The sequence below is a fragment of the Salmo trutta genome, chromosome 2 (assembly GCF_901001165.1).
Source record: "Salmo trutta chromosome 2, fSalTru1.1, whole genome shotgun sequence".
Lineage (NCBI taxonomy): Eukaryota > Metazoa > Chordata > Actinopteri > Salmoniformes > Salmonidae > Salmo > Salmo trutta.
The window spans coordinates 33,375,072-33,386,472 of record NC_042958.1 but is presented as its reverse complement, the minus strand read 5'-3'; the positions used below and the strand labels follow the sequence as shown (position 1 = coordinate 33,386,472).

At 39.5% G+C, this 11,401-nt stretch overlaps 1 protein-coding gene across 1 annotated transcript; it reads right to left on the bottom strand.

Moving 5' to 3' along the window:
- Window positions 1-7,485: 7,485 nt before the first annotated feature.
- LOC115148321 (motor neuron and pancreas homeobox protein 1-like) lies at window positions 7,486-10,255 on the bottom strand. Its single transcript, XM_029690249.1, has 3 exons — window positions 9,243-10,255; window positions 8,207-8,367; window positions 7,486-7,970 (listed from the first exon to the last, which is right to left on the bottom strand). Exons 1-3 carry the CDS (start codon window positions 9,718-9,720, stop codon window positions 7,683-7,685), a joined length of 927 nt encoding a protein of 308 aa, XP_029546109.1. The 5' UTR covers window positions 9,721-10,255; the 3' UTR covers window positions 7,486-7,682.
- Window positions 10,256-11,401: the final 1,146 nt, after the last annotated feature.

The following is an 11,401-nucleotide window of genomic DNA, read 5'->3' as shown; positions in this document are numbered from 1 at the left end:
GGAGGGTACTATGGTGTTGAATGCTGAGCTGTAGTCAATGAACAGCATTCTTACATAGGTATTCCTCTTGTACAGATGGGATAGGGCAGTGTGCAGTGTGATGGCGATTGCACCGTCTGTGGACCTGTTGGGGCGGTATGCAAACTGAAGTGGGTCTAGGGTGGCAGGTAAGGTAGAGGTGATATTATCCTTGACTAGTCTCTCAAAGCACTTCATGATGAAGTGAGAGCTACGGGGCAGTAGTAATTTAGTTCAGTTGTCTTTGCCTTCTTGGGTACAGGAACAATGTTGGCCATCTTGAATTATGTGGGGACAGCAGACTGGGAAAGGGAATAATTGAATATGTCCGTAAACACACCATCCAGCTGGTCTACGCATACTCTGAGGACGCGGCTATGGATGCCGTCTGGGCCAGCAGCCTTGCGAGGGTTAACACGTTTAAATGTCTTACTCGCGTCGGCCACGGAGGAGGAAGGGGGGGCAGTCCTTGTTAGCGGGCCATGACGGTGGTGCTGTATTATCCTCAAAGAAGGCAAAGAAGGTGTTTTAGTTTTTCTGGATGCGAGACATCGGTGTCCGTAACGTGGCTGGTTTTCTTTTTGTAGTCTGTGATTTCCTGTAGACCCTGCCACACACGTCTTGTGTCTGAGCCGTTGAATTGCGACTCCACTTTGTCCCTATACTGACATTTCACTTGTTTGATTGCCTTGCGGAGGGATTAACTACACTGTTTATATTCGGCCATATTCCCAGTCCTCTTTCCATGGTTAAATGTGGTGGTTCGCGCTTTCAGTTTTGCGCGAATGCCGACATCCATCCATGGTTTCTGGTTAGAGTAGGTTCTAATAGTCACAGTGGGTACAACATCTCCAAATCACTTCCTTATAAACTCACTCACCAAGTCAGCGTATAGATCGATGTTATTCTCAGAGGCTGCCCAGAACATTTCCCAGTCGGCGTGATCAAAGAAATCTTGAAGCGTGGATTCCGATTGGTCAGACCAGCGTTGAATGGTTCTAGTCATGGGAACATCCTGTTTGAGTTTCTGCCTATAGGATGGTGAGAGCAAGATGGAGTCGTGGTTGGATTTGCCAAAGGGGGGGGTGAGGAAGGGTCTTGTATGCATTGCGGAAGTTAGAGTAGCAGTGATCGAGTGTATTGCCTGCGCGAGTGCTGCAACCAATATGCTGATAGAATTTAAGTAGCCTTGTTCTCAAATTTGCTTTGTTAAAATCCCAAGCTACAGTAAATGCAGTCTCAGGATATATGGTTTCCAGTTTACATAGAGTTCAGTGAGTTCCTTGAGGGCCGTCGTGGTGTCTGCTTGAGGGGGTATATACACAGCTGTGACGATAACTGACGAGAATTCTCTTGGGAGATAATATGGTTGGCATTTGAAGTAATTCTAGGTCGGGTGAGAAGGAGGACTTGAGTTCCGGTATGCTGTTATGATTATACCATGAGTTGTTAATCATGAAGCATACACCCCCGCCCTTCTTCTTCCCCGAGAGGTGTTTATCTCTGTTGGCGCGACACATGAAGAAACCCAGTGGCTGAACCGACTCCAACAACGTATCCCGAGAGAGCCATGTTTCCATGAAACAGAGAATGTTACAATCTTTGATGTCTCTCTGGAAGGCAACCCTTGCTCTAATTTCGTCTAACTTGTTGTCAAGAGACTGGACATTGGCAAGTAGTATACTCGGAAGCGCTGGGCAGTGTGCACGCCTACGGAGCCTGACCTGGAGGCCGCTTCGTCTGCCTCTTCTGCGGCGATGTTGTTTTGGGTCAGCTTTTGGGATTAGATCCACTGTCCTGGGTGGTGGTCCGAACAAAGGATCCACTTCGAGAAACCCGTATTCCCGGTCGTAATGTTGGTAAATTGACGTCGCTCTCAAAGGCTCTGACAACATTGGCTGCATGCATTGCATAGCAGAGTCATTGCATTACATTTGATGCCTGCTACTATTAATTAGCTCTATTACCAAGGCTGGCATTAATCTGTGTGTAGGCCAGAAGGTGAGACGGGGCCACCGAGGTCACTCAGTGGAAACGTCCCTCCGCCAGACCACCAGACAATGGCATCTATGGGAGGGTGGCAATGTCTTCGCCTTTAATGTTCTTATTTGTTTTGATGAAGGTGAAAGTGCAAATGTAGCTGATCCGTGTCAGTCAGTCTCTATGGTAACAAAGAGAAACCCTGTGAGTCAACTAGAGAGGCGAATTGTGACTGAGAGTCAGTGAAGAGCTCACAGGTTATTGTATGCAGGTTGAAGCCATCTTGCATGTGTCATTAGGTTGGTATTGACCCCTGAGTGACCCTCTAATGGTTCTGCTAAAATGTTAAATTCTACTGATAACACTCCAGCTAGCAAACACAACCAGCCAGTTAAGCATCTGTAATCCCATAATTAGTATACTACTTAACACTTCAGTACTATCACAGGAATAAAGAAAATATGGAGACCCTATAATTAGCCTCAACATTTTATAATGCTTACACTGTAGTACAGTGTGTGTCCCATTCTTCAGACTGACTCTCGTAAGTCCCAAATGGCACCTTATTCCCTATATAGTGCACTACTTGTGACGAGACCTGTCAAGAGAAGTGCACTTTAAAGGGAATAGGGACTCTGTCTATTGTTCCCAGCTATATCCTACCCTCCCAGAGAGTGTTCCCATCCCATACCTGACTGAGAGGTGTTGATTAAGCAGCTCTCTCTCTTTGTATCCTCACAGCTGGGCAAACTATCCGTTAGCTAAATTACTCCTCAATCAATAATACTAACACACCTATACAGAAACTCAGAACTTCTGAAACATATTTTGGAACACTCCCTTACAGAAAAACCAAATTAATTTTACAAGTGATAATGTGATCACATGTAAAATCAACAGGTCATAACATGAAACTAAACAATTTAAAACATGATCTCGTGAAATAAATGTGACAACATGGAGATGCAAATTTTCAAGATGTGATACTTTGAAACTACAAATGTGATTACATGATCTCATGAAATAATGAATGCAAAATAAGGAAATAAGGGATGCAAAATTTCAACATGTGAAAAACCAGTTTCACACTTGAGAATTAGATTTTCACAATTCGATTTTCACATGTGAAGGTTTTTCGCATGTGAAACTGAAAATTTCACATCTGAATCTGCAATTCACATGTGAGATGAAAACATGTTATTCTCCTCACATGTGAAAGGTGGTGTTAACATGTGAACTCTAAATGTAATACATGTGAACATATGAACATCTGACCTCACGTATTTCTTTTTTACATGTGGAAATTTCAGCTCAACATGTGAAAATAGCTATTTTACATATGAAAATGTAATTTCACATGTGAAACTGCCATTTTCACAATTTAAACTGCAATTTTCAAATTTGTTTTTTTTGTAAGGGAAATAAATTATATGGGGGTTTTAAAGAAAGTAGTACGCTGTTCAGCTAAAATAGTGTAAAACGTTTTAATCAATGACAGTATGATTCCATTTGACACGATCACTTAGTACTGACATCTCAATATGACCCCACCTGGGATTAGAATTTACAACCTCTGGATGATGGATATGCTGCTCCACAAAGTCTGTAGCATTCCTCTACACGTTCATTACATATAATACATCTTTGCACTTAAAAAAAAAAGCCATCTGCACTGCTATTTTCTGACTATTCTCTCATCATTGATTTAATTGACTTATTTCAGCAATTTGAGGGGTTTTCTGTATAGTTGTCTAATGTTGGTGAGGCATATTATTCTGTTTTAATGGTACTCCTGAATCACAATGATAAATATAATCGTTTTTCTTGAGTGTATTTTTAACAAAGCTGAGATTTACTTTACTTAAGTCCAAAGTGTAGGAATACAGGTGAAATCAATAATTGAGAAAGACATTGTGGCATAGCAGGGCGATCGGAATGCTGTGAACTTAGAGGTTGTGAGTTCAATTCCAAGTTGAGGACATACAATGTAATCATGAGTGTCAAATATGTAAATTGAAAACACTATGTTAAAAGCACTGTTTGTGTGTGTATCCTAAAGACACATTTTGGTTTGCAGGACATCACCTGTGAAATCTAATGTAAAACAAAATATGCACATGTGAAAATTTGAATCCTCATGTGAGACGTATGCGATTAAATGTGAAACTTCATGTGAAATATCATCACGTGAAGTGTTCCAAAAACACATAGTTTCACATGATTTCACATGTGAAATAAAACTTTGAAATCATGTGGTTTTTCCGTAAGGGTTTAGCTACTTTCTAAGCAAAAAACAAGTCACACATTTGGTCGAACGTGAAGGAAACGCTGATAAGGAATTCACAAAACAGTAATCATGCTATGCACCACATAAAGCATAAGTAACCCATAAACTCACCAATGTGCTACAGTGACTGATTTCCCACATTTAAGCTGTGCTAGGTTCTGTACATCAGACCAGACCGTGTAGGACAGAAACCTACAGTATGTTACAGGGTTGGGGAGTAACTGATTACATGTAATCGGTTAAGTAATATGATTACAAAAACCTGTAAATGTAATCAGTTATGTTACTAGTAAAACTATTGTAATCAGTGCAGTCAAAAACTTGATTTTTGTGTTTTATATATATTTCCACACTGAGGTTGGAATAATACGATTAAATTGTGAAAATTATGATAAGGCCCTTTTAGTCTAAGAGCTGTTGAAAAGGCCGCCTGAAATTTCTGCCTGTTTCGATGGGAGGGAGTTTTGGCTTTCCATGGTGACATCACCATACGATAAATGAGTTACTAATTCCCATGTGGCTCAGTTGGTAGAGCATGGTGCTTATAACGCCAGGGTTGTATGTTTGATTCCCATGGGAGATCAGTATGAAAAATGCCTGCATGCACTACTGTAAGTATCTCTGGATAAGAGTGTCTGCTAAATGACCTAACTTTCAAATGTTAATAGACCAATAAGAAAGAGAGTTCCAAAACTCTGACAATAACAGCTAGTTTTCAATTTTTCCCTCCCCACTCAAACAACACCCGGACAGTCCTCGCAAAACTCTGACAATAACAGCTAGTTTTCAGTTTTCCCCACTCAAACAACTCCCGGACAGTCCTCGCAAAATTGTTGCTTGAGAAATTGCTCTTTGCTAAGAAGTTATTTTTGTTTATTTTTGACCATTTTAATTTGAAACAATCACAGTAAAGTACTTAATTGTTAGTTGTTACCCAGAAAATATTGGGATAAAAACTGCTGCATTGTACCTTTAAGTTTGTTCTACTTGAGTGAGTCTAGTCTGACCACAATTCAGAGACCACTATGATGACACAACAAATGTGTTTGATGGATCCTTTTTGTCATCTTCTAATGCCTCTTAAAGGGAAAGTAATCCAAAAGTAACTGAAAGTAATCTGATTACGTTACTGAATTTGGGTAATCTAAAAATTACGTTACTGATTACAATTTTGGACAGGTAACTACTACACTAACTGTAACGGATTACATTTACAAAGTAATTTACCCAACCCTGTTCTTAAAGTAGACTGGTAAATATATCACACTTCATAAACATATAGCTGCAATGCAAGACATCTGTATTTCCAAAACAAAAAGACACTGCATGTGATTATGAACAACTACCAAACATTGTCAATCTTAAAAGAGACAATGGAATAGGGGGATATTAGATGAGGCATTATGGGTAAAAGAAAGGGAATATATTGCAAAGGAATTGCTTTTCATGCCTTGAGCATTATGTTGATATTTACATGTACTCTAGTAATTGATCTGAGATATAACTCATTGGTAGCTATGTACCCTTATGGAAAAACCCATGATTTCACATGTGGAAAATCACATGATTTCACATGTGAAATTCCCACATGTTTAGGAAATGCTTTTCATTCACATTGAACCAAATGTATGACTAGATTCTTTGCTTAGAAAGTAGCTAAGCCCTTGAGGAAAATCCACATGATTTCACAATTTTATTTCACATGTGAAATTCCACATGTGAAATCATGCAAAACCATGTGTTTTTGGAACATTTCACATGTGATGATATTTCACATGAAGTTTCACATGTGGATTTTCACAAGTGATCACATAACCTTTTCCATGTGAAATCATGTGAAACCATGAGGTTATGGAACACTTCGCGTGATGGTATTTCACATGAAGTTTCACATGTGGATTTTCATGTTATCACATGCTGCTTTTACATGTCACATTAACTTCACATGTGAAATTCATGTTTTTTTTCTTAAGTGTGGGCCTAAATATGTATTAGACTTTTACTTTCTATTAAACTGGACTGAATTACATTGCCACAAATGCCATTGCAATTACTAAGAGCTCTGTCTTCTTCCAATATTGTATTTCTCTCCTTCCAGATAATGTTGCAGTCTCTTCAGGCCTAAAGATGATGTAGTGAGCTCAGTAGCCTATAATTTTGATGAGTAAAAGCATGTTGTTTTGGTGGATGTAACATAGGCAATAGCCTAAATAAAATAAAAAATGCATTATAAGCTGTGGATGTAGTCTATATATTAGTAGGATATCATACACTTCGTAGGCCTATTGAAGGTTCTGTCGTCATCGTTGGTCTGACAGGTCGGGTCATGGGAATCGCTGTTTATACCGGTGTCGGATCTGTGCAAACGTGTCTGGAGTAAGACTGTGGAACCATTTCACACTAGACCAGCAATTGGCTCATATTAATACATCTTTGAAACTGCTTGTTAATGCGGATAGACAACAAAAGCACTATTTTCAAAGGATTGTCATTCGATCTGCTAAATATAGACATTATGTCATAATTTATTTATGAATGAAAATATTTTCCTACTTCGCACAATAGCCCTCAAGAAAATATAAAATGCTATGCACTTGCTGGCTAAATCAATATCAATCAAAATTGTACTAAGATCATAAGGTAAATTATACAGACCTATGTGTATGCTTATGACCTCTAAACAGAGAACAAATTGGCTCCAACATGGGACCATAATCAGCTAAGTGTGTTTGATAAATTCACATTGGTCAGCATTAAAAAACACAATGTTTTATACAACAAATGTATTTAATGTCGTCTGTAGGCTATCATGGGAGAGGTTAACAATAATTTAGCATGCATCAGTATAGCCATTTTATAAACACAGTATACAAAAATAAACAAAGGACATTTTTCTGCACGTTAACAGTATATGACACAATGACATTAGTGTTATAGGCTATATCCACACAAATTCAAAAACATGAAACAAAATAAAATGCAAAGATGAATATCATGTCTGAATTTACAATTGGTAGCCATATCAAAATAGTATGACAATAACACCTATAGTGGAGTACCCATGTGATTGTACTGGACATCAGGGTCCTAAACCAACTGGATGAAAACATGACATTGTCACATAAAACCATGCAATATTACAAATAGCAGAGTGTACCTCGATACTGCATTCTAAAACGTCAATATGACCTTATAGGGCCATTCTGCACACTGAATCTCAGTCAGGCATTGATCGTTTAGTATTTTCCAAATTATTCTAATTACTTTCGTAATTTCCGGGTAGGTGATTGAAGGTTGTTATTACTGTACATGCAGCTGCAGTTAGGTGGAACATTTCATTCCCATTTAAGGCGTGTAGGCCTATAGCTTTTCAAAAATACGTGTATCCTTACCCCTATCAAGGCTGTGGGCTTATATCACTGGTGTGGTTTCTATCGTCGTCTGATGAGCAATCCGAGGAGTTGTACAGGAAGTTGTCACCTTCATCGTCGTCACTGTCCCTGAAGTCTCTTATTCTGTTACTTTTGGCAGAACTAGTCTTTTGATAATCCGTTTGTTCCTGTCCGTCCGATTTCTCCTGTCCGTTTTTGTTGCTTTTCTTATTCTCAGCCTCCTGTGCGGCTTGCTCTTTGGCCTTCTTGCTCCGTTTCCACTTCATTCGCCTGTTCTGAAACCAAATTTTCACCTGAAAATGAAAATAACAAATATTTTTGAGAAAATGTGTTTTTATATGGTCGAACAATAATAGTTCAAGTTAATAGGCCGTTTTTAGATACGAGCCGTTCGTAATGGGCAGCACCTGGCCAGATCATAGAACACAACTAAAGAGCAGTGTTTTCATGTAAAACGGATTGAATAGCATAATAGTGGTATGTTTCACAATGGCTCTCAAACAAACATGTATTTGAAGCTCTTATATACCTGCGTTTCCGTCAGCATCAAGGATGTAGCCACCTCAAAGCGCTTCGGTCGCGACAGATACTTATTCAGTTTGAATTGATGCTCGAGCTCCAGTAGCTGCTGACTTGTGAATGCAGTCCTTGGTCTTCTGCACTTTCCAAGCAAGTTTGACTGGGCCTGAGCTGGAAAACAACATGTAAGTACATTTCTATACTCATGAGGTCAAGAAAAAATGATGTCAACGTGCGTGCGTGGTTTTACATTAGGCCTATGCGCGGCATTTGAATACATTATTCGATAGGCTGTAATAAAACCGTTATATGCCTGAAAAATCCAATTTGTCTGCAAACAAAAGGAATAATATTGAGATAACAATTTCCCTATATGATATAGCCTATATGATACATGGCCTATATGATATAGCCTATAACAATATGTACTTTTGTAATAAGCAGATAGAAAATGAAAGGCTAATCATTTCAGGTTTAAATGGGAAATCAGTTGTTGAATATGAAATGGATAAAAGCTTTATATTAAACTGATTTAAATTGAACATATAGAAGACATATCCTTTGGGATATAAATGTGTGTTTTTTTGCACACTATGCAGCCTTCTCAAGAAACGGGTTCAGATCGAAATTGCCATAATATTGTTAGTATAACATCTAACATTGTCTGAATATATATTCAGAGAGAGCTAACCTATTTGGCACCTAAATGTAAACACATCTGTTAAAACGAACCGGAACAAAAAGCGTAGTATCTGGTTAGCAAACAGTGTGTCGGCTGCGAGTTTCACACTGTCCATTATATGTCCATTTTAGTTTCTCTCTGAAAACCTATCACCCCTCTCCTCGCACCTTCACCAAGTCTTGAGGCAGTAAAAGCACCAATGGATGAATAATGTAAAATCCATCCACTTGCTCGCCAAGTGCGTATACAGCAAATATAAAGTCAGCAGTTTTTTTATCAGCAGTCCAAAAATTATTATATAATTAAAAGCATAGACGACAAACTATGAAAATTAAATGGCAGCAGTTATACTCACAATACTCACAATTAAAGTCGGGCATTTTGGGTAGCATCATTCCCGCTGTGGAGACTCGCAGCCAGTGGTCGAGCTGAAACGTCCCGGCCGAGAGTTTGAGGGAGTCGCTGCATGGATGGTGGTGATGGGACCCATGCGGATATGAGTAGGACAAGGCAGGGTGCTGCCCGAGGGAGTAGGTATACATGGGGTGGCCGTAGAGAGCCTGGGGAGGGATCCCTGCGCTGCTCTGTGGATGTAATCCAAGCATACTGTGGGGACTGTTCAAGAAGCCTGGTTTAGGAATCAAACCAGAAGGGGAAATCCTAGGTGGAGACGGCGTCTCATTCCGTAAAGAGTCGGCATTCAATTCTGAGTTTGGTACACTTCCGGACGATGAAATGGAAGAGGAAGATAAAGAAGTCACAAGCGCAAGCGGAGATGTCTGCACCTTCGGTGGGTCAACAGCCAGAAGCGCATCGATGCGGAAATTTTTGGATTTCTCCATTTGAACCAGTGTCCCCGTCGTTTGCAGACGTTGAACAGTTGTATCAAAACGATATTGAAGTGTCGTCGTCGTTCCACCTCTTAAAGTTATGATCTCGGTTAAAGTGTGAGCGGTGAAACCAACGTGACACTTAATTCTTATTCAATATGGGATTGGTTCCACCCGTTTGGCATGGGGTTATCCCATTGGTCAATCCAAGCCATGTTTACAATGCGTTTAGTTGGCACATTACATACCTCTCTAAGAAATGACCCGTCCCACTTTGGGTCGATGGGGCACTTTTGAAAGGGTGAAGTTTAGAAAACATTTTAATGAATTGGTTGGATATATTTGCATTGATCAATAATATGATATACATTTAGCCAAACATGGATAGACTTGAAAATGTATTGAGAGCTTATTGACCTATTTATAGTCACATAGTTTAATTAAATTACAAGTTGTGAAGACTTCAACCTATAATGCCTGGTGATTGCAAAGGTGGAGATTTGCTCCTTTGTCTTAAAGTAACTGTCCAGTGAAAATCTCACGTTTAAAAGTTAATACTCTCTTAACTCATAGTCTACCCAAATAATGTTGTTGACTCATCCTATACTCGCATTTGTAGCCAAAGCAAACTTGTATCTCAAACAGACATTAGAAAAATGCTTGCTATTTCCTCATAGAGAATGATGTCAACCTCCTGAAGAGGATGAGCTGGCCAATCAGTGGTCCATGAGCTGGCCAATCAATAGGCTATTTTTAATGATCAGTATAAGCCAACACCATTCTGTTGATGGGGTATGCCCACAACATTCCGACACAGAAAACTGCTTTTGACATACATGGGTACCATTTTTTGGAAGGAAAACTATTTGACTCATATTGTAATTAATTATAGATCAAATTTCATAGAAATTTCAAAACACTGGACAGTTACTTAAAAAAAACTATAGCCTATACTTTCCTAAGGGAAATTATTAAAATGCTTTTTGGGTAGGCCATTGTGAAGAGAATATGGCATTCACCATATTGACAGCTAACGGAAGGCTCGTTATTGTACAACATATACACTGAGTGTACAAAACATAAGTAACACCTGCTCTTTCCATGACATAGACTGACCAGGTGAATCTAGGTGAAAGCTACGATCTCTTATTAATGTCACCTGTTAAATCCCCTTCGATCAGTGTAGATGAAGGGGAGGCGACAAGTTAAAGAAGGACTTTTAAGCCTTGAGACAATTGAGACGGATTGTGTATGTGTGCCATTCAAAGGGTGAATGGGCAAGACAAAATATTTGAAGTGCCTTTGAATGGGGAATGGTAGTAGGTGTTGGCGACCGGTTTGAGTGTGTCAAGAACTGCAACGCTGCTGGGTTTTTCACGATCAACAGTTACCCGTGTGTATCAAGAATGGTCCACCAACCAAAGGAAATCCAGCCAACAGCAGGTCAGTGGTAAAAAACGGGTTATTGATGAAAAAGGACAAAGGAGGCTGACACAAATTGTGCAGAGCAACAGACTATAATGCCTGGTGATTGCAACAATGGAAAAAACACTGCACACTGGAGAATTGGTCTGATGAAATCTGCTGTTTCACGCTGATGGGAGGACTACAGTATGGAGAAAACCACATACATGTACATGCATTCATCATCCTGCATGTCAACATTGCAGGCTGGTGGTGTTACGGTGTGGGG